Source organism: Ambystoma mexicanum, chromosome 3p (assembly GCF_040938575.1).
Source record: "Ambystoma mexicanum isolate Mex_15411 chromosome 3p, UKY_AmexF1_1, whole genome shotgun sequence".
In the NCBI taxonomy this organism is placed as follows: Eukaryota; Metazoa; Chordata; class Amphibia; order Caudata; family Ambystomatidae; genus Ambystoma; species Ambystoma mexicanum.
In genome coordinates, this window is record NC_090925.1 from 1,039,342,202 (window position 1) to 1,039,366,759 (window position 24,558).

The 24,558-nt window shown below is 45.9% G+C and overlaps 2 protein-coding genes across 7 annotated transcripts in view; one reads left to right on the forward strand and one right to left on the reverse strand.

The window, feature by feature from the left end:
• TTI1 (TELO2 interacting protein 1) overlaps nucleotides 1-1,205 on the reverse strand; it is a 444,572-nt gene extending 443,367 nt beyond the window's left edge. Inside the window, exon 1 of the mRNA XM_069652389.1 lies at nucleotides 1,096-1,205. The gene's annotated coding sequence lies outside the window, so the exon portion shown is untranslated. The remainder of the gene's footprint in view (nucleotides 1-1,095) is intronic.
• A 332-nt stretch (nucleotides 1,206-1,537) lies between these two features.
• The window catches only part of RPRD1B (regulation of nuclear pre-mRNA domain containing 1B), a 395,744-nt gene continuing 372,723 nt past the window's right edge, over nucleotides 1,538-24,558 (forward strand). For 2 of the 6 annotated variants that reach the window (XM_069652392.1, XM_069652395.1), the window contains exon 1: nucleotides 1,619-2,083. In XM_069652392.1, coding sequence (XP_069508493.1) covers nucleotides 1,933-2,083 — 151 coding nt within the window. In that variant the 5' untranslated portion in view covers nucleotides 1,619-1,932. Of the gene's footprint in view, nucleotides 2,084-24,558 lie in introns of all 6 variants that reach the window. The other 4 variants (XM_069652393.1, XM_069652391.1, XM_069652390.1 and 1 more) reach the window with 4 other exon arrangements.

Below are 24,558 nucleotides of genomic sequence, written 5' to 3' on the forward strand. Positions count from 1 at the left end.
ATTGGCTAAAAAACAAAAATGATCACTAGTAAGCTTCTTTCCGGCCACTGCCATTTCACCCGATACGGTGGTTGTAAAGCAGAGATGTATATTTCATCACATCATGTTGGCCAGGTGTAAGTGGTGCAACCTGTACCGTGTGTGTTTCTAAATTCTGGTACTCTTAGTTTTGCTTTTCATTAATCATTGCGCAGCAGTAAGTGGCAGAATGTAAACAAATGAGGCAGGCCTAGATGCCCTATTCATATGTAACATTGCATTAACTTGTCCGAAGTGGATAACTTTTGTATAATAAACATTGCTTGCTTTTCCATTATTGAAAGCATGCATCGCATATACGGTTTTCATAGGTGTAAAAAAATGTGTAGTGTGGGGACATCACGTGATCGCGGAGGGTGCGGTCTCGCGAGATCTCGGCCAACGTGATCTCGCGGACCGGCGCTCTGCGAGCGGGAACTCTTGGCACCAGTTGGAGCGCCAGACAGGTCGGTCTGGACAGCGCTGCTCCTTATGAGGGATCAATGTGACTGAAGGCCCAGGTCAATACCAGCTCACTCCTGGGGGCCCTGGAAGTACACTGCGTGCAGTCCTCTGCACACCCGCCTCCAGTGAGGTTAACTGGAAGCTCTGCTAGCCAGTCCCGTCTCCTGGACTATTGCTACTCGTTCTGTTATTGAATAAAAGTAGTTGTAAATACCTTGGGCGTCCTGTCGTCCTTGGAGGCCACAACATGTAGTTTTTCAAAAAAGTACACTGCTTGATTCTCAAATAAGCAGGAATCTTTGTAAATGCATATATAGGGTTGACATTTTCTTTCACAAATAAGCCAAATAGATAAAGAGACAGGTTGTCTGGACTTGGCTTCAAAATGCATTTGGGCCATCACAATTGCATTACATGTATCTATCACGATCCCTAGACGGCCAGCCACCAAGCAACATTCAGCAAGTCACTACACTGCAGCAGACTTCACAAAATGGTAACTGAAGAGGTTAAAATCCAAAGTGTTCCGTTCAGTCCCAAGCGTGACTAGCAATTGGAGAAAAATATCTATGTATTATACTTATAACCAACTCTCGTCTGTTTCTCTCTTACCGGGCACTTAATTATTTGCCATCCTGATAAAATCCACATGACGTTTTCTTTTGAAGAGGCTGCTTATGAGTCCAAACGCGTTAATGTCCCGCGTAGTTAGTCGTGATTCCCAACAGCTTAAGCCGAGCAGACGTGCGTGTCTTCTATCAGAGCCTTATGAAATGATTAAAAAAAAACACTTTACCGGGATCGTTACTCCTGAAAAGTTCAAATATTAGAAAGGATTTTAGTGCTTACGTGTACTTTCTAGATAACAGATAGGAATGTACTTTTATTTTAAATTAAAATTAATCTCGAACTTTATTGTATGAAAATAATGTTAATATGGTTGATGTAATACTGTGCAATTTCAATTATAAAAAGCTTAAGGATTCAAAAATACGGTGGCAACATCCCAATCTACACTGCGAGACTTTATCACATCACGATGGCCGACATGTTTACAGTAGTATTCGTGACGGCATCAATTTTCAGTCCTGTTTCTGCCGCCTCATGTTCACTTTGCGCACGCGCAATCTGCGCCACTATCTGCACGTCGCTCTGTTGACATGTCTCGTTTCGGGACACTGCTAGCGGGTTCGTGCCCGCTGGGCTACACTTAGGAGCCCAGATATTCGGTTGTTGGGGACGGTCTATTTTTTCGTGACCGGATCCAGATTAACGCTCACTATTTGCCCCCTCTGGGGTCAGAGGTCAGGCGCCATCTTGTGACGGTTACTGGGGCGACCCCACTGAGGCCTGAAGTGACACCCTGGGACCCAGCCACACCAAGACCCAGAAGTCACTCACTTTACCTAACTTCAGCATTCGTAGAGAGATAGTGGGACTCAAGCAGCTATGTCCTCCTTTTCGGAGTCGGCCCTGGAGAAGAAGTTGCTGGAACTTAGCAACTCCCAGCAAAGCGTGCAGACCCTGTCCCTGTGGCTTATCCATCACCGCAAACACGCGGGGCCCATCGTTACAGTCTGGCATCGGGAGCTGCGCAAAGGTATCCATCTGCACCACGTTATAGCCACCTTTTACTGCATGCGTGTCTGTTAATCTTGGGGCCCGGGTAATTAACTACATTACCCAGCGCCTTGTACCGCCAAGGGCTGCGCAAATGTTTCTGTTGAGAATCTGTGACGTCCAGCGCATGTACCCTGCATGTGATGTGGCGACTCTGCTATGGTTCCCCGTAATGTGTTCTGTAAGGTTCGAGTTGGCCACTGTTGTTTTTCCCTATTGGGTACTTGTAGTCATGGCAGTTTCTAGCCAACCTAGTGCCTAGGGGGAAACACCAGAATGCCTACCTCCCCACCCCAGGCACACGTCACTCATAAACTATGCTTATGTGTTGTGCGACAAAACACCTCATCAATATGAATCAATAATTGCGATTTAAATTAAGCTGGTTTCATTACATTGTAATGCATGTACTTTACAGAAGATTTCTAATGTGAAAACACAACTGTTGCTGTCCAAGTAAATTGTGCTTCTGTCACCTGCTCTTTGGCAAGGTAGTGCCTGATTGCAGTTTCAAACTGTCCCTACTGGCACACTGCTGTCTGACCAGCCTACCCGGGTCTGAGGGCCCAGTGGTTCTGTGTTGCAGGTGTTCTATTCGTACCACCTCACTTGTATTTCGCAAGGAAATACTATACTAACAATATGAATTATTTTCTGATGGAAGTTTCGTTCCAAGATGGGCAGTCATACACTCTTATTGTACTCGTTCAGTATACCTCTGAGAGTGGGAAAGCGGACAAATAGCACCAATGGTTGTTCATGTATACTTTGCATTAAATCACAGAGCATTTCAGGACTAGAACAGTGTTCAGAGATCTCTATATTGGGGAAACAAGTCCATGATAAAAGGACTGTATGTGTGAATCTCTAAATTTATGACAGCTGCATGGCTTGGTGCTCGCATCACTGTTCACAACACTAACCCCAACATTAAAATGTTGGATGTGAGTATAAAAGGGCTGCAACATCAGACCCACAAATTGGGCAAAAAGGCTCTTGCTTCTTGTTTCGGAAGAATTTTAGATGAGGAAGGGCTGAGTCTCATTGCCCCAATACAGAAGCATCTTTAGGCAATATCAACCGACCGGACAGGATACTGCGCAAGAGCGACCCAATAAACAATGCACAGAAAGGATTGTACCTCTTACAAACTTTAGCTTTACCATTAATAAGACAATGAAGCGTTTTAAACAAAACCGGCTTCTGATGCATGGTAAAGGGTCCACCGTTCCTCCTCACTATTACGCAGGCCTTGGGTTATTTCTACAAAAACGAGCAGACTCATGCTTTATGTAACAGAGCTGGCATTCACATCTCTCATTATTGCTGGCCTGCAGCTAGAGAAAATCATAGCGTGGCAGTGTAGAAGGGTTGTTTGGCCTAGTGGATGTACAATTTGCGGCAATTGCTTCCTGTGTTTAGTGTGGGTACAATATGGCATGCTCTTCAGACCCACCTACACAAAACGTTCTAGTATTTATTTTTATTTATTACATTTGATTACACACCCAGATCCTTAGGTATCACAGCAAGGTTACAGACAGCTCTTAAGGCATGCATTCAGTGGGCCATTATGGCGTGGTTACAATAACAGATCCAAGACAATTTGCAAAGTAAAAGAATGAAAACACAGTAATATGCAATGCAGGACAGTATATACAAGTGGAGAGCTATTTACATATATTGTGATGGCTGATGTTATTGTTATAAGTTGAACAGCCAGGCTTTTAACCGTTTTTTTGAAGCCTGTGAGTGTTTCCTCATTTTTGATGGTGAGCGGTAGTGAATTCCAATGTTTGGGGTTCTAGGTATTGGAAGCTGCTGCCCTCTGCTCTAGTGTTTTTGTAGCGGGGTATTGCTAAGAGTGGATGGTTGTTAGATCTTAGGGATCTGGTGGATTCTTTCCTAGTAATGGTATGGTTTAAGTAGATGGGGTGCTTTTTTGTGGAGGCATTTAAACGTGATAGACAAAGTTTTGAAGTTGACTCTGGCTTGGATGTGAAACCAATGGTGCTCTCTTCTGGTATGCTATTTTATAGTCATTGCACACATCGGACACAAACCTGCACACATCAGCACATATGCCGGTTTGTGTCTGTTACATACAGGAGTGCCACATAAGCACCATTAACCAACAGGGTGGTGGCATGTGCAGCGCACAACACATTACTGCATTGATTGTCATGGACTCATGTCTGCATGGTGACACCCAATTAACTCTACTTTCCTAATCAAGATGCCAAGTGTCATTGAGTTGCCATCTGGTGAGTGCGCTAGGCAGTGGCTGGCTTGTTTAGAAAATTAAAAGACCTTTGATGCAATGTGAATGCATTTAGTCCATGTCCCAAAGCAGCCAATAGAATACTTAAGCAAGAAAATGACATCTAACCTTCCCAGGGATGTGCCATGTGTAATAATGTACAAAAAATACGTTTTGGTGTGTCAAATAGGGACATGAAAATAAAGAAAATAGTTTCAAACTTTTTCCGTGCTGCATTTTTTATTCTTTGAAGAATGCATATGTTTGGTTAGCTTACTGATACTTGTGCTGGCCTGGTGAATAAAAATGCCCCATGTTCAGGTCTTAACACTGAACTAGCACACACTGTGTAAAAACAATGGCTTGTTAATGAGCCATCACTTCTAAATTGCCGCCCCACTTGAAAGGCTGACTGCACAAATAATGAGGGGCACAGGGTGTGTGACGCCATAACGTCTCACACACTGCATTTGGAATGTGAATTCTTTTGTTTGCATATTCCGAACCGCCACCTTCTGATGTGACATCCCTTCCCCAAGGATACTGCGAATTGTGTGCGTCTTCTATGCTATCCAATGCCTTGAACGTGTACCTACTGTAACTAAGTCTCCTACAAGTAACAGCGCCACAATGCCCCCGGGCTGTCTGTACGCTATATAAATGTAAAAAATAAAATAACATAAATAGTTATCCACAAGTTGGAAGAGAGCAGCAGCCGAACAACGCAGAGGAGCACTCGCTGGCAAAATCAGACTCCCCTTTCTGGGTGTGCCCCTTAGTGTGCGACAACCCCCACCCCCTTCCATCTGAGCTGTTTAGCTTTGCACCCCGGGCCGTCGCCGCTCTGCCCGGCCCAAGAAACGGGGCTGTTTGTTGTCCGCTATTTATAACAGAATCTTGGGTGCTAACTGTCAAAATGCAGAAAGAGGAAAGTATGATCTTTTGCAATGTCCCACACAGCTCGGGGTACTATTTGGGCTTTGCACATTAGTATCTCAAGCAAGGGTGTAGATTAGACATAATATTAAGAGTCTATAGTAAGATTTCCCAGCAAGCTATGTGGTGTACTCAACTAAGGAGAGCAAGGGTAGTTGGTAAGGTCAAACTTTAGAACATACGTATAATGGCTATATTTTACTGTGACTGCTGTCTCTGGAACTCGTTTGTTGTAATGCAGGGTTGATAAGCAAGAGCTAAAACCAGCTCCCTGTTGTTGGGCAACCACCTGTAGGCAGTAGCTATCATATGTTTACCAGGAAATGCTACTTTTTACCCATTATGTATGATCCATTGAGTTTAAATGTGTATTTGTGTTTACTGTTTCTTCTTAATTACCATTCTCAAATGCTCAGATATGGAAGTTTGTAATGCAATGGTTGGCCTGAAGAGCCAAACGTAGCTCCTGTGGTTATTTAAAGCTAACAAAGCTCACCAATTCTAGAACCTGGAGCTAAATAGCTTCCAACAATTCCGAACCTTGTAATGATCCACATTGGCTGAAATGATCTGTCATCCATCCATTTGATGCCCTCTCTCTCAAACCACCTTCAAATTAGCTTACACACACCTTACTAACATGATTTGACTTGATCCACTAGCAGAGAACAATGGACGACAATTGATGCATCTGTGAGGGGCATAAAAGAGACTTCAGCCTGTGGATGCATTATATCAATGGCCTCAACCTTCGGCTCTACAGATGTTTTGGACTACATGATCCCTCACCATTGACTGTTTAGGTTAGGATTGCTGGGATTTGTAGTCTAAAATATACGGAGAGCCAAAAGTTGCAAACTTCTGCACTATCTAAATGTCAGTAATGTTATACACCGTGACACTACAACCTGTTGAGCTTGCATGAGAGAATCTGTGTTGTGCACTCCTTTAAGGCGATAATTTTTTCAGCTAAGGAATCTAAAATAATGATGCAAAATTTGCCCAGAATCGCATACTTTGGCCAGGTGGAGAAGCTGGAATTTTCATCTAGGTTTCTTGGTTCTACAGTTTATAACTCAGGCAGTAGCCTAGATTTCATCCCATCTTTAGTTTTGCAACAATGTACTATGATTTCTGCTTAGTTGTATTTCTAAAAATAGCGTAGTGTTATGTGTTAAATAAATCTGACTTGTAAAGCGGCAAAACACATAGTAAATCAGCCAGAAAATAAAAAGATATTATTCACTTCAAATGGGAACAACAGAGATGGTGTCGGCGAAATACAATGAAATCTAGCGAATTAGCAGAATTAAAAATGTAGCTGCAGAGTAGCAGTCTTGGGCAGTGACTGCAGGCTGCTCTTTTCTCTACAGTCTGTCTACAGTGCAAACCGGACCAGACCAGTTAAAAACCTCTTGACTCCGCGGAGCGGCCGTGGAGTAGCTGCAGAGTAGCAGTCTTGGGACGCCTTGGACGCCACTCTGTCCCCTATGCTTCACCCGCCGGAGTGCGGTAAAGACTTGCACCAACGGAGCTCCCGTTCCCGTACTCGAGCTGAAGAGGGCACATTTCTGCCTCTGAGTACTGGGAAAGTGTTAACTCATTCAAAACATACAAACTTGACTAACACCAAGGAAATATTGGCAAAGAAATGCACCACTGAGGAATCACTTTGCCATGACCACGATGACCAAATTGTAGGCACTGGGAGCCCTGGAGGTTCGTGTCCAAAAACCATTTGGGTCAAGGAACAGGTGTCGATGTCAGAAAATATGCCTCCACCCGCTGAGGGCACCCAGACTAATACTACTAGCGCCAGAGGCGAGGACTCAAGGGGCGAGACAATTATGGTCACACTGCCGCACATCGCAAGACGGAGCACAGAAATCACAACTTGCCTGTGCTGGAGGATATCCATGACCCTTCCGATGTGCAGACCTCTGTTCGGCTGAGCGAAGCTGTAGTGGCGTCAAAGGGCGCTGAGTGCTCTTCCCGCATGAGACATCGACTCGCCGGTGGGAAATGGCGCGGGTGTCGCCTCTCACACGCAGAGCGGCCCCCGGTCGACCGCGGACCCCTCGCCGCCCGTCGGAGGACGGTCGGTGTCGGTTCCGGGGGAGACGGGAGGGGCGGACTTGCGGGAGCGAGCGAGAGAAGGCGAGAGCCAAGCGACCGTTTGGGACCGAGAGGTAGCCGTGCGCCCTCTGGTGGAGACCCATGGGCCGAAGGTGATGGAGAGTGCTGCCGATTCCCCCTGCGGCGGACGCCCAGGAGGGCTCCCCAAGGGACGAGCCGCGTGGGGACTGCGAGGCTCGTGAATTGCCGAGGGATTTGGACGAGGCCCCTGATTTTGGGGGCAAAACGAGAAACATACCGGTGGAGGTGGAGGTAGAAATCCGCCTCCTGCCTCTCGACATACCAGGCGAAACATCTGGCTCAAATGAAAAACACCAAAACAAAGCCAGTGAGGACTCGAGCCAACAGCCGTTTTTAAAACCACCGATAGCCCAAATAGAAGACGGTCCACTCCCAAAAAAATTGAAAACAGCTCAAAACAATACGGGAAAAAAATCACCATCGGTTACCCCCCCAAGTAAACCTGCAAAACCAGCCAGGTTACGAAGGTTCAAAGGAGCTGACGCGAATAACATTGACAAACAGAGAGTAAAACGGATCATAAAGCGATCTCTGAAAACTACAGACAAAAAGTGTAAACCAGAAAACAACATCTTCTCACCACAAAACTTAGTGGAATTTTTTGGGAAACACCGCAAGAGAAAATTTGAGAACATTTGTGAAATAAGTGACAGCGATATGCTGGAAGTTGTCTATAGTTCAGATGATCTGCTGCTTGAGACACCTAGTACAACTTCAGCTGTACGGGGATCTAGCCTAGAGGCTAAAAGTAATCCAACCTCCGATCAAACTGACAAAATCGAAGAACAAGAACTCTTAAACAAATCTGGGACGGAATACCGATTGGACGAAACTCCTTTAGTAAACCCAGAAAATGAGGTTTTGATGGCCAGCATTGAAGCACACAAATTTATAACAAATGAAACGCAAAATGAAAAAGACAAAGATGAGACAAACAACGAGAGCCTTGTGACAAATGATGACATTATTGTTGCAAGTTTGATACCTGAAGTGAATATCTCAATGGCTGAAGATAGATATGCACCTATAACTACGCCTGCAAAAGAAAGGGATGGAAGCCCCTGCCAAAACTCCATGCCAGAGGAAACATCTGAAAAAAAAACGGACATGGTAACGCTGATGTGTGCAGTTGCAGTGGCCATGGCGCCCTTAACAAAATTGTACGAGGCCATAAATGATTCCTTAAAGGACCATAGCTCCTTACTGACAACTATGCACGCAAAGTTTATGTTTTTGGAGGGCTATGTCACTGCAGCAGAAAAAGAAAAAACAAAGGCCTGCACCGTCCAGCACCGACCAACATCGCCAGAGGAAAACGTAAAATCTTGTGCTAATGGAACCACCGAAAGGGGGTCACAAACTCTGCATATTGCATCTAGTAAAACTCTCTTACCATTGAACGAAACGAAGACCACTGAAAGGTCGAAAACGACGCTAAACACGAATGTTCGGCTTCCGATAAACAAGGCCAAACCCTTCTACTTGTCGCAGAGCGACATTGAAAAAAAAAAGCACTACTGGAACTCGCCAGGGACAGAAGAGGTCCCAAGCCAGTTTAAATGAGAAAAAAGATCATACAACGGGCCTTGATCAAGAGATTCATCCAACAAAGACTTTTAATTCCATGATAAATAAAGACTTTCCTATTTTCAAGGACTGCAGACCGACAAACGTTCCAGTTATTAGCAGCGAGAGGCAACTGGTTTTCTGCCTACCAGTGGAGGAAAAAAGCTTTAATGATAGAACGAAGCCTCAGAAAGGTGGGCTAAGTTCAGAATCAAACTTAAACTGCTCAACTCCAACAAACCAGGAGGCCCAGATATCAGTGTGTATTGACCTAATAGAGACGTCGGGGGCCTCAAACACCTCAAAATCTACAGAAGACCTTTTGATGGAAGAGGTCCTCGAAAACTTAAATCATCCTTGTGAAAAACCTGCCTCTGATCTCGTGGAGTGTCAAACGAAAAGAGAAACACCACGTGAACATCAATCAAAAGTGATCTCGGACCAAGGCCTAATAGATCTAGGAGATTATTTCCCATTCGTTTCATTGGAAGATCGTTGCAAGAAGCTGACCCGAAAGGCAAACTGGGGCCTAGATAAATCGCCTGATAAGGACGATAAAAATGCAAATCAAAGACTGCAACAGCCAAGCCACAGAAAAGCGTCAAAACTAGATAGTGGCACAGGGGCAAGTCCCGTACACAAGGAAATGGAAAAAAGTAAGCAAACAAGTGACGGATATAGGAAGAAGGAAAGACGGGAAGACAGTCAAGAAAACGTAAGATCAAATAGAAAGGAAAGAGATCTTGAGGATAGTGGGGTCACTTTTAAACCAAAATCTGACCCGAGGAAGGGTGTTCCCGCCTTCAAATTGGAACAAATTGGAAACTGTCGAGAGTATGTAATCCTCAACAGAAGAACGGTAATGGAACTGCTTCATAGCATCCCTAAATTGAGATCGGTGGAATCAAGAGACTTATTACTAGTAGAACCAATACACGAAGGTCGTCAAGCAACTGCATATTTATTCATCTCATCAACATCAGTGAAACAGAAGTTACGTGATTCCCTAAAACAGCTAATGAAATTAGGATATGACCTAAGTGAAACCGAAGCAGCCAGAGCTACACAAAAATCTGAACGCTGGAAAGCTAGCTCTTCCTATCGCAACTTAAGGAAAAGAACAGACTCCTCTAAAGACTCTAGATCTTGTGAAAAGAAGATTCAAAAACAAGTATCGGGGCAGAAAAACAACATAAAACCCCTACCACTAGACACAGAAAAGACATTTAGTGTGGAAAAGAGAAGTTCTCGTCCAGAACCCACAAGAAAACTGGAAACATCTCGATTATCTATAACCAACGATAAAGGAAGATTGAACGAGTTAATAACAAAATACGAAAGAAATCCAAGAGGTCCATCAATACAAATTAAAAGAACATGTACGCAGAATGTGAAAACATCGCAAAAAGACGGAAAAGACAAAGAAAAATCAAATCCTTTGCAAAATCTCTGGGCCTGGCTTCCCAAAGCCTTGACCACACAAAAGAAATAGCAACTCGTTTCCACAAAGCTCTACGACGACCCAACAAGAGGAACAAACATCGAACGAGCCAAACTAGGCTCGTGGAACACCCGTGGATTTAAGCACCTTACAGTACAGAGTGATGTTGACTTGCCTTCTTTCGATATCCTGTGTCTACAGGAGACTTGGTTGACTACAAAGCCTACCCTAGATGGATATGATGTAGCCTTTGAAACAGCAAAAAAGGGATCAAAGGGGAGACCCTCCTCGGGGTTGTTAATCGCAATCAGAAATGGAAAAGGAATGGAATTGCTAAACATCCTGACGTCATCATTACTTATGATCTCAGTACAGATAAAATGGAACTACTGGAACACTATAACGACCAAATTAGTGACAACATCTCTGATTATCATAAATCTGTACTGGAACCCGGATGCCATTTCGGATAAAGACTTTCTGGACTCAGTAGAAAAAGAAATTGACAAGGCTTACATTGAATACTGAGGTCCATCTGCTTATCTGCGGAGACTTAAACGCCGTATGTGCTAAGAAATTTTCAGGCAAGGCGAGAACAAAGGCCGAATTGAGAGGGGAAAAATGGTCAGCTTTGATGAAATTAAAAAATCTTGAAAACGTGGCCACGTCATTTCAAATGACAAATCTGCCTCCAACATGGGAAGGTAGAAATGCTATGGCCACAATTGATTACATCTACGCTTCATCCACACTACTGCCGATCATTGCATCCTTTGACATTCAAAAAACTAAGGCGAGTGATCACAATCTGCTATGCCTAACTTGGTCAGTCACTGCAACCGAAAAAACAATGTGCGCTCCAAAGCTTAAAACGAATCCTAAAGGAAATCGGCTCGCCTTGAGTCAAAAAAATGTTATCTCCTTAACAACAAACTACATTAAGCGAGATCTGCTGGAAGGCGCCTTTGCACAACCGGACTAGAGTGACCTATTAAACGTTTTCATGAAACCTAAAATTAAAAACGGTACATCTACAAACAAGTCAATACATACGTATGACCAAATTTTGGTCATCAGAAGACGAAAACTCAGAAAGCTGAAGAGAAGATACATGAAATCCGGTTTAAACATCGACAAACAAGACTGGACCTGTGAACTAAGGGCCTAGAAGTCCTGGCTGATAGAGCGCCGACACATCATGTATCAAAAGGACTCAGAAGACATGCTACAGTGTGTGTCCTCCAAAAATCCTCGAGATTTCTGGGCTCTGATAAATGCGACTGATCAAATCAACTCAGATGCCCTGATCAATGGCATTTCGGAAACAAAGTGGAAAATCCATTTTGAAAATCTCTTCTTTGATGTTGCTGCAAATAACATCACTATCCAGGAACAAAACCAATCTTTGTGGGTGGAGCTCCACGATGCAGAAGATATTTTATACATCTTGAAAAAGTTGAAAAACTCAAGAGCTCCTGGGCCGGACGGCCTGACCAATGTGCACTTAAAAGAACATCCGGAGGTCTGGTCAAAGTTTATAAGTGCAGTCATTCGAAGAGTGACCACAGCGAAAGCTCTACCAAAATCCTGGACAAATGCGGTGATTGTCCCTATTTTCAAGAAGGGGGTGAGAGACGACCCCAGAAATTTTCGACCAATCGCTTTGCTAAATGTGATCGGCAAGGTTTATGGATCTCTACTCCTTAAACACTTCCAAAAATGGGCAAAGAACGCGCCATGTAACGACCCGTTTCAATCTGGATTTAAAAAGAACGTGGGAACAACCACCAACATCCTCACGGTTAACATCTTAAAAAGCAAGTCTCTTGCTGGCGGCCCACGAACTTACATGGCTTTTGTCGATCTTAGCCAAGCGTTCGACCAGGTAAATAGATCAAGGCTTTGTGAAAAGCTAAGGGTCTGCAAGTGTCCAGCAAGCATATTACAACCACTCATAGCCCTCCACACGGCCACTAGAATCCAAGTGAGGCTTGACCACCAAGGAACACTCTCTGATGAGATCCCTACAAACCGAGGAGTCAAGCAAGGATGCCCGTTGGCCCCGGCGCTCTTTTTGACCTTTATAGGGGACTATAAAGAAACGGAGCACATGGTTCGATCCTTCCCTCCACAAATTGGAAACACGAAAATCTCAAGAATTTTAAATGCAGACGATATCATTATTGTAGACCAGACGGCAATAGGGTTACAAAGACAACTGACCAATCTTGCTGCATATATCGCCGCAAATGGCTTGGAGATAAACAAGCCAAAGACTAAGATTCTGTTCTTTGGCAAAGGAAAAATAAAAAGCGACCTTTTCACATGGACTTTGGAAGGAGAACCGATCGAGAAGGTGACGGAATTTAAATATCTGGGTATCATGGTGGATAACACGCCAAAGGAAAACGCTATGCAAAAACAACTTCTGAGAAAAACAAAGTTTAATATCTCAAGCCAAAGCAATAGATAAGAAATTTGGCCGTTTTTCTCTCATACCAGTTATAGAATTTTACAAAACCAAGGTCATACCCACACTTGTGTATGGAGCTGAAGCTATGCCTGGCCTTCCAAAAAAAATCTGGCCCACGTTAGAAAGCCAATATTGGAGAGAAGTTTTAAATCTACCGAGTTCAACACCTCTGGTCTTAATAAGACGCGAAATGAGCCAGCTCTCGATGACCGCAATAGTAGAAAGGAACATCATGATGCTTTTCAGAAAATTACTCCTTGAAAAACGCTCGAAACTACTAGGAGCGATAAACGTAGAAGCTGAAAGTGGTTGCTCCGCTGTCCTGACCCAGTGGTACAAGGATCAAGAATCGAAACTGGATAAAATCAATTGCTCAAAAAAAGACCTGGTGGAAAATCCAATGAAAATTCAAAAGAAATTAAACGAGCTTGATTGGATCAACACCTTGGAACAAGCAGGTTCTTACAAACTGGTGGCCGATTTACCACTCATGACCTTTAAACTACATGAACTCCAACCCTTTGTGAAAAGATATCCTGATCGTAAATTGAGGAACACTTTTTTAAGAGCTCGTCTTAACTTACTCCACACTAATGAAATTCTCAAGATAAGAGGTCTAGCAACAACAAACAAATGCAGATTCTGCAAAGACCCAGTGGTGGTAGAAACCACAAGACACCTAATCCTAACTTGTCCAGGCGTAGAGCTTACAAGAAATTCTTATCTGAAGACGATGTTAGCAGCGGCACACACCTTTGACGAAGAGACTTGGTGGGCCAGGTTAATCGGAGGTGGGCGTACTACATGGGTTACTGCAACCGCTAAAATCTTGGACACAATACTCGCGACTGCAAACAAAGAAGATTGTGTAGAGTAAACTGTAAACTGTAAAAATCTAGAAACGAAGAGTTTGAATACAAAACCTTTTAAAAACCTTTTAGGTTAAAGAAAGTATAAAAAAAAAAAATGTATGTCTGCCATCACACTACAAAGCAAGAAAGGGAAACTAATCGCTATGTATTAAAATCGCCGAACCCCGAATTACGAGTAACTGTTTGAGAAGTTGACAAACGTGTTGAAACCTATATGTATGCATGTCGTGTAGTGACTGATTAGTGTGGTATGTTCAGGCACATACAACAGCATGTGCCTTAACATATAAGATTGCAATGGCGACAAAGCGCAGTGAATTGCGTGCCCAATGTAAAGGTGTGTGTGGGCGTCTCCTCTGTGATTCGAATCTTGGTGGGACTATAGAACGGGTATCTTTAAGTAATCACTTCTTTTAGTGACCTGCAGAGAGAATAAAAACAAAGGGTACTTGTTATAAAGTGCAAACATCTTGCTCCTGTAATCCCTCCCAGTTTCTGCCAGAGGGACTGGCAAGTGCCGTCGTGGGCACACATTTCTTTGCCTTGTTGTTGGTCACACGGACCGGTTCATTCTGTTTGACTTCCTCCCGAAAGACTTTTTCCCACCTTTCGCGTGGATGTACTTTTCCATTACATCCTATACAAGTTTCCAGTCTACATTCTGTGACACTTATGTCTCCCCTCACATAAGGTCTGACTTATCACATTTTCACAAACTCTGCAAAGAGTCTCTGGAAAAAAAAAAAAAGCCAGGCAAACCTACTATACACTATTAAATGGAGGGGGCGTGGCCTGATGCTCAGGGTGTGAGGACGCGGTTCCCTTGAGCTCCGGCCGAGCCGCGCAGTCCGATCCTGATTTGGGCACCAAAAATCCAGCAAAACTGCCCATCCTTTGGAGCAGCTGTACATCAGGCGATTAGCTGCAACCTACGACTTTCCCCGAAAGAAATCGGGGACCAGGGAGCATTCCCGACGCTTCGGCCCGGCCTCCCCACATCCCCTGAGGGAGGCGCGCGAGAGCGGCGAGCCGCGCAATCACTCCTCGATTTGGGTGGTGTGGGCTGCCTGCAGCACCCAGCCTTCGGTGTAGCCGTACATCAGGCGATTGACTACACCCGACGATTTGACCCGACAAAAATCGGAGCTCCGGGGCCCATCTGGGACGCTCCGGTCCGGCGTCCCCTGCACTCCATAAGGGACTCCCAAGATGGCGGCCGTGGCGACATGAGCGGGTGAGGAGCGTGCACCCCGAAGCGACCTGATCCTGGGCCCTATCGATACGCAGACTGGGGGCCAAGACTGGGCGCCCGGTGCTGGTGCCCGCAACGACGTAGCTGAAGTGCGACTGGGGCAAGACCACCGGATCCTCAGGGCCATCCACCGCGACCCCGACTTTCAACTTCCCAGCGAGCGGAGTCCCCCGGCCTGCGCAGACCTGCAAACCTCGACCTGGGCCGGCGGCTGTCTCCAGAACTGCCCGGACTATAACGCCCACAGGTGAGACCCTTCCCTCCTTGGGATCAGACCCCGCCACAGTTTCCGGGTTGGGTCATACCTAGCCAGGCCCGACCACCTACTCACCGAGTTGCGGGACCCTGCCGACTCACCCCGAGCAATACTAAGAGCCCACACCGCGGCGCTCCCACTGAACTCCCTGCTCCCGCGTCCCCCCCAACCAACCTTACCACACCAGGGGACCGGACCCACAACGCTGCAGCCCTGAACGACCCGGGCCCCTCCGTCTCCTCTCCCACTAAAGCGGGGCGACCACATCCGTTGGGCACCCAGACCCCGGATCAAATAAAGCCTAACATCCCTGCACCACCACGCATTAAAATCGACCCGGGGGAAAAAAAAAAACGAGAGAGCCCGTCTGCCTCAACCAGGCCCGAGACAATCCACAATGGCCGCAGCAAGAAACAAAGCCAAAAATGCCACCCTTGATCCTTTTGTCACGGCGAAATCTAACCCCACCACCCAGACCACATCGGTCGACCCAGCAACACGGGATAGCCCGGACGCCAGACACAATCAGCTGCTGGGGGCGATTGAGGCCCTAAAATCATTTATCGACACGAAGATCGGTGAAGTAAAAGCCGACATCCAATTGATAAGGCAAGATGCCCGCAACCTAACGGAACGCGTCACCATTGTGGAGTCCTCTCAGGAGGACATGGCAACTGAATCGGCAGCCATGAAAACAGAACTCGCAGACCTGCAACGTAAGGTGGCCCTGCTGGAGGCGAGGTCCGAGGAGGCGAAGGGCCGCGCTAGACGCAGTAACATTAGGATACTGGGCGTACCGGAGGGGATGGAGACTGCTGATCCGACGGCCTTCGTTGAATCCCTAATCCAACAAGAGATCGGGGTGGCAAATCTCTCACAGGGCTTCGCCATAGAGAGAGCTCACAGATCGCTCCAGAAGAAACCCCCCCCAGGCTCCTACCCTCGCCCCATCATAGCGAAGGTCCTTAACTTCCGAGACCGGGAGGTGATCCTGAAGTTCTCGAGGAAGGGAGGAGAGATAGAGCGAGGCAACTCAAGAATCACGATATACCCCGATTATACTCAGTCGGTACAAAGAGCGAGGAACTCCTTCGTCCCAATCAAAGCCAGGCTGAGGAAGCTAAACCTAAAATACATGTTGCTCTATCCCTCCAGGTTGAAGGTAATCTATAAAGGAAAAGCGATATTTCTCGAGACACCAGCCGCAGCCAACCTATGGATGGAACACAATAACCTGGCCGAGGTTCCTGTCGAATCCCCGCATGGGAAACACAATGAGGGTGCCCAAGGATGAGGGCAATACGCCCCGACACAGGTGCTTGCACCCTCCCACAAGCACCTGAGAGATCAGGAGACCCCAACCTTAGAAGCAAAACTACAATGTGAGAAGCTAAATGACTGCGGGGCTCACCCGATCTACCACACATGAACACAGACCACGACCCCACGAAAGATCAGTGCAGGCCAGTTGCCAGCACTCACCTACTCGCGCCAGACACCCGGATTGGGACAGGCGGCGCGAGAGCACCCGAGCACTCCACCGTTGTGTCAGTCGCTGGGTGCACCAGTTATAATTGTTCCACACAAGTTAGTACTGTTTCAACTGCCTTGACTCTGAAGACCTTTGACCAAATGGAATCGAACCCAAAACTAACCAACAGAGTTAACCACTCCACGCGACCAGAACCAACCATGGCTCACAATAACAAGCGAACAAGCCCCAGGGAAGACATATATCTCTCCCCGACAATTAATGCAATCAAGCAATGGCGCCAAAACTTAGGGTAATCACATGGAACGTAAGAGGGATGGGGTCATACCTCCGGAGAAATCGAATACATTCTTACCTGAAGAGGAAGAAGGTATCAGTTGCCCTCTTACAAGAAACGCACCTCACTGCCGACTCTGCAGATAAGCTAACAAATTACTGGGGGGGACAAGGTAATGGTTCATCTTACTCGAAGTATGCAAGAGGAGTATACACATGGGTGAGCCCGGACACACCATTCCAACAGCTGGGGGTAGAGTCGGATAAGGAAGGCAGATACCTGCTGGCATGGGGCATGCTGGAGGGCAATCGAATATGTATAATGAACTCATACTTCCCCCAACATGGCATACCTTCCTACCTCAAGGGGCTGTGCGCCAAAGTCATGCTTCACAGGGACCACACTCTGCTGTGGGGAGGAGATTTCAATTGCGTCATGAATGCGGAAATGGACAGATCCACCACCCCACAATCGCACAATTACCTCCCTGCTCGGGCCCTCCACAAAACAATCGAGGACTTGCACTTGGTTGACACTTGGCGGGACCTTCACCCCACGGATAGATCCTATTCATTCTACTCGGCCCCTCACAACCTGCACACCAGGATAGACTACCTCTTTATAAACGACGAGCTGACCCCTCGGGTCGAGTCTGCGGAGTACCTGGGCAGATCAATTTCAGATCACTCCCCGCTAATAATACAACTTTGCCTGCGCCCCCCCCTACCTCCTATCCCAACGTGGCGTATGCCAGCGGAGACACTAACTGACCCCGCATTCAGGGAGCACCTGGCCGAGAAACTAGAAGAGTATGTGGAAATTAATAAGGGATCAGTTGAAAAATGGAGTACCCTCTGGGAAGCATTGAAGGTGGTGACGAGAGGAGAGGTAATGGCTGAGGCGGGTGGAATCAGGAAGCAGCTAAGAAAGGAATTAGAAGCTAAGGAGGAAAAGATCAGGCACCTTGAAAACAATTCCCCTCCCACAATTGAGACAGAGACCAAGCTGAGGGAGACCAGGGAGGAATGCAGAACCGCATGGGAAAGGCTCGCGAAATTTGACTTCTCCACTCGCACCATGAGAGCTCACAAAGAGGCAGGTAAGCCAGGCAAGATACTGGCTTGGCTGTGCCGGAAGGAACATCCGAAGCGGGCCCTTACAGCGATCAGGGACGATAATGACACAGTCCACAGAACACAGCAAGCAATAAATGAGGTCTTCACCGACTTCTATGCAGAACTGTATGCCCACAGCGACCAAGTTCCCGTAGCAGACATAAGGGACACCTTGGAAGAAGTCGGCCTACCAAAACTGAACCAGGAGCAAAGAAAAATGCTAGGAGAGGACATTACTATCGAAGACATTACTGAAGCGATCAGATCCCTTTCCACATGCAAGACCCCTGGAACCGACGGCCTTACCCCCGAGTTTTACAAGGCATATGAAGAGATCCTGTCCCCCATACTGCATGAAGTCTATGTGGAGGCATTTGAGACGGGCATACTACCAGGCACCATGAGAGAAACCCTCATAGTGCCAATGCTCAAACCTGGCAAACCGCCCGAAAAATGTGATTCATATCGCCCACTCGCACTCCTAAACTACGATAGCAAAATACTCACGACCATACTGGCCAAGAGGCTCTCAAAGGTGATAGGTTCCCTGGTTCACGCAGACCAATGCGGCTTTGTCCCTGGACGCAACACTACAGCCAACCTAAGAAGGCTCCAGCACATAATGGCACAAACAGAGGAAAGCAAAGAAGACCTAGCGGTACTCTCGCTTGATGCCATTAAGGCTTTTGACTCGATCTTCTGGGAGTGGCTAATCGAAACATTGAGAGAGTTTGGAATGGGCGAACACTTTATCCGATGGGTCAAAGTACTATATAATAACCCGATGGCAAGAGTCAAAACAGGGGGCATGGTGTCAGGGGCCTGGGCTATCCAAAGGGGGACCAGACAGGGATGCCCGCTCTCACCAATGCTATATATCCTAGGGCTGGAACCAGTAGCAATTTATTTCAGGAAACAGCTATTCGACGCAGGCATAAGCATCGCCGGTACAGACAACATCATCTCCCTATACGCCGACGATGTTCTTTTATATCTTCGTGACCCTCAGACGAATGCCCCGATAGCTCTAGATATCTTGGATAACTTTTCGAAATACTCAGGCATAAAGTTCAGCCGGCAGAAATCATCCGCCTTCCCTCTGGCTGGCCTCAGGGGAAGGAGCACAGAAGAACTCCCCGAGATTGGAATCCAGTGGCAAACAGAGTCCTTCCGCTACCTGGGCATCACCATCAAGCACACACCAATCTCCACTCACGAAAGCAATACTGAAGCAGCATTATCGGGGGTACGGAGTTCCGTCAAATTTTGGTCGAAGCTTCCGCTTTCGGTGATGGGCAGAGCCGCAATATCCAAGATGATAATATTGCCCAGATTCCTCTATTACTTCACCAATATAACATTTTACATTCCCCCATCCTTCTTCAGGAAACTGGAATCCCTGATCAAAGATTTTCTTTGGGGTCGATCCAGGCACAGGCTTGCACTGAACATCCTCACACTTCCCTACTCCGCAGGCGGTATCCAACTACCGGACTTCAGAAGATACTACCTAGCGGCCCAACTAACACATGTAGCCAAATGGCTGAGCGACGAGCCCTCAGCTGAAACAAACCTCCTCTCCCAACTAACCTCACCCCTACACCCCAAAGAACTGATATGGAACAACAAAATGGGGCCTCCCGACCCGCCCATAATAGTACAGGTGGGTCGACAGGTGTGGAAAAAGGTCAACTCTATGCTGGGCCTACAACACTTGTATTCACCCGAAACCCCCATCCTAGCAGAAATGTGTAAAGCCCCCGGCGACCTACCAACAATGAGGAGATGGGAAAACTTCGGCATCTACACATGGGGAGATATGTTTGAGGAAGGGCAATTCAGGGACTTCGAATCATTGCAAGAGAACGAGGGGATCACCCTGAGCCACTACTTATGGTACCAAAAGGTGAAATTCATCGCCAAGAAGAAATGGGATGTATGGCCCGAGGAGCCTGAAACACACGCCCTGACCCAGGAGATGTACGGAGTAAGCGATGGCTGGAAACCAACATCAAGGCTATACGCCCAAATAAACGATAGGCCTAACCCAAGAAGCACACGTTTGAAAGAGAGATGGGAATCTGACTTAGGGACCGAAATTACGGAGGGAGAATGGTCGAGAGCCCTAGCATACCCGAAGGAGATATCTAGGAACGCAAGATTTAGACTAATACAACTCAATGTCCTCTATAGGACCTACATGTCCCCACATAGAATATCCACCTTCAATGACAAAGTCAACCCGGCATGCCCATGGTGCTCCTCTGATCAAGCTGACCTGATTCACATGTTTTGGACTTGCCCTAAGTCTCAAACTATGGTTCGCAGCCGAACAGACCTGCAGGAAAGCTGGCCTTGAGCTATATGAATGGACTCCGAAGGAGTGCCTCCTAGGCACCTACCCGAGACTGGGCAAAATCAAACACTTGGTGAAGCTGATGGACATAGCATGTGTGCTTATAAAGAGAACGGTCGCAATGGCCTGGAAATCCTCAGCAGGCCCCAGGTACGAACCTTGGATCAGGGAGATGGAAAGATGGACGGCAGCAGAAACCAGAGCATGGGAGGAAGCGAATAATCGGGGCGGAGAAGACCTGAGCACCGCACTGGAGGCCTGGAAGACCCTTCTGAGAGACATGATCTTCTCGACGAGCTATAAGCCTCCCTGAGCCAACCCTCCACAACCGACAAAACGGCCTAACCCACGCACAGTACCATTCATTCTACACCCACTTCCCCCCCCCCTATGTGTCAGGGGCACCAGCCAGAGTCCAATGGAGTGGAAACTGGGGTTCATCTACGGAAATGAGGACTATAACCACACAGAGTTCAAAGGACAGTCACTGTTACCACTGTTACTTGTTCTGTTTTCTTTCTTTCTCGTTATTTCTTTGCTTGTTTTGTTTGTTGTTTAATAACACCTATGCCTTGTAAAACATAAGAGATTTGTAACCATGCATAGACATAAGCCATGATTGTACTGGCTGGAAATATAACAGCAAATACCAAATGCCAATAAAAACATTTTAAAATAAATACACTATTAAATGGATCATTGCAATAGAGTCCATTCACATAGTGCATTCACATATGCTAAAAAAAGAGCTGTTGTGTACTGTTATATACACGTTAATAACATAAGATATATCGCATGATGAAAGCGTAAAACAAAAATAAATCTGCACCCAGTTGCGTAAGTAGGATTCTACATGAACAGTAACTTCTGAGTAAGAAGATTATGAAGCCCAATAATAATTACCATCTAATGGCCACTTTTGTAATCTAACTTTAATTGCTAACTTACACCAATTTCTGAAAAATAAGCAGCTCTGGACTCATTCTATTGTCGAATGGAAGGCTTGAGTGAGATTTTCTTCCTTATATTTGTTGGTGCTTCAGTACCTGCCATTTTGCTCTTGCACAATAGTTAATTCGCTTTCCCAGTATAAATCCTGCTTTGAGTGGCAGGGTGATGCAGACTCGGATGACGGGACTAGTGTAGTATCCGACATTTGACAGTTCTGCAGCTTGATTGATATCGTACCTCTCAATTTACCCAGCTTTACTGGGTATCGCCCATTCTGGACTCGGATCACAAGGCAAGCCCCATGCACTATAATGTGCCCTCCTTTCAAAAACAATATATTTCAGCCGCATTGCAGTCTCAGTAGGTGGAAAGCATTGTGATCTACACCCAGGGGACTGCATTTCAATTGCTTTTAAGTATTGCCAGTGAAGCAGCAGTTTGCATTCTCAGTCTTATGGTTACTTTTCCTCCTAATACATATTCTCTGTTGTCATTTTGAAGCAGAGATGCAGATTACCTCCACAACACGCTTCCAGTCCCAGTACTTATAAGGCACGAGCTGCCATGTCGGGAACCCTTTTCTCAAATTGTTTCCTTAAGCGCACTCCGCCTCCCCCCACCCCCCTCGCCCCTGCTGCTCCCGGAGCATGTTTTCCCCTTACCCTTGTTACTCCAGTTATGAATATTCCTGCCTTTAGTCAGCAGTGCAGATATACTGCTCTGCTGTATGCTCCCAACAGTTATCATTTCACTGCAGACCCAGTAGAGCGGAAATTCAGGGAAGGACCTTCTGAGGCACTAAGGGAAACGCACTGTGATGTGGAGCAGGGTCTGCCCTTGAGGTAGCATTTCGGGGCCAGTGTGGCACAAATTTAGCACAGCCCGTACCGACATGGACGCGTGCTGGTGAACACATGTATTTGAGCCCAACTCTCTGGGTGAATGTAGGCCAATGGTCACTTCATGGAGATGGAATCTGCCACAAGGTTGGAGCATGCGATATGAAAAATAAAACAAGCTTGGCAAAGTGATTTCTGTGTCAATCCTGATACAGTGTTGCAAACATGAACTCCAGGAAGGTTTCCCAGAAACGAAAGTATTTGGAAGATGTATTGATATTCTTCCACTACTTTTTCATTCTCTTCCGTTTCCTAGTACAAGAAGAGGAAAAGGTCTACAGCTCACAAATTTGACAAGGAGCAATGCACTTTTTTAAAAAAGGGCTCTGGAAGCAAAATCCAGAAGGTGGAAGAAAGAAATGAGGGGTCCTACTACTCTCAAACATGTTTCTTTTGAGATAGGTGAAATACGGGATGTATTCTGGACCATAACAGAAGTAAGTGAATGCAGTATGCTGCTGCGCCGATAGCCTTCATGATTTTAAAATGCCCGTAATATCTCGGTGATAACTTAGACAGAATTAAAACATTTGGGTAGGAAACGTGAAGACAGCCCTAAAAGATCTCCAGGCTGTAAAATAAGTTCCTTAGTGTGTTTCTTGTCAGCATAGGTTTAGTTTGTGCGTGTGATTCTACTTAGGCTAAAAGAGCTGCTGAATGGCCTGCTTGGATATCCGCAATAAGCGGTTCTACTGAACGGAATCTGGTGGGCGAAGGAATGGTTGTAGGTACGGAAGATTCTTAAAGCACTATGAACAAAAAAAGGACTTTTACCAGTGGTTGTGTGGATGGAATTGTTATAGGCACATTCCGCGTAAGGTATCAAATTGCTCCAGTTGTCTTGTGGAGATAAAGCAGCAGATACTGATCTAAGGAATGATTTGTTCTCTCTGGTGATTGGACGGATGATGGAATCCAGATGTTGAGGCACGTTGTATTCTCAGAGATTTGCAAAGACAAGTCCAAAAGGTTGACTTGTATTGTGATCCACGGTCCGACAATGGTTTTAGGTTAACCCATGTAGACAAAAGGAAACCAGTCGCCATTTGCAAAGCTCTTGGTACTTGCAGCAAAGGCAAGAAGTGTGCCAATTTTGTCATGGAATCAATGGTGACCATTATAGTGGTATTTCTGGAGGATGGAGCGAAGTCCGCTGTTAGATCGGTTGAGATGTTCCCAAGGCTGTGCGGACAACGTGGGTTGAACTAGCTTCCCCAAGGGCGGTCTACAAGGTGTCTTCATTTGTATACAACTAACACAAGCTATGATGTAGTGCTTTGTCATCTAACATTTTTGACCACCAGAAGTGATGTGCTGTTAGATTGTATGTAGTAATGTACTGCAGTCTTATGATCATGGCAAAATTGCAGGACTTCCAGTCGTAGTTTAGAAGTGGGAATATGTACCTGTTGCCCATGGAAGAGGAAGTAGTCTTGTAGTCCATGGGTACGTACATTTTCTAGAATCAACGGGTTGCTGGTGCTGTTTTGATTAACTGTAGGAAATGGGTCACAAAAAAAGGAAAGGGGCTTTAGTAAACATCGGCTCTGTCTGTGTCAGATCTAGATAAGTCCTCTGTCATTTGATTATTCTTTGCAAGGAGAATTTAAGACTTATGTCGTATGAAGAAAAGAAATTTAGTATTCTGGGATTCTATTTGCTAAGTACCTTGAGATTACGGTGATGCGTGCGTATTATGATCTGATGTTGTGAACCTAAGTGCAGGTGTCTCCATTCCTTGCACGCTGTATTGATGGACAAAAGCTAATTTTCCAAAACGGTAGTGTTGCATTCAGAGGTGGTGCGAGTTTTAGACATCTATGCAACGGGATGTACTTCACAGGCTTTTGACCTTTGTTTTAGAACTGCTACTAATGCTGTATTAGTCAGGAAGTCTTCAAATGGGAGCTGAAGAGAAGGCTTGTTTGAGGGTATGAAAGGCCTTTTGAGCCAAGTCCGTCCAGAGAAACCTCTGTCCTTTACATAACCTCATGGCCAATGGTCATATCTTTAGTGAACAATTAGGAATTATTTTCATGTAAAAAGTTTGAGAAACACAACATATTGTGTTTTCCACTTTAACACTGCTTTTGCCCAATTTGTGTCCATAGACTTGCCTTCTGCTGATAGGTCACATCCTAAATAAGGTATA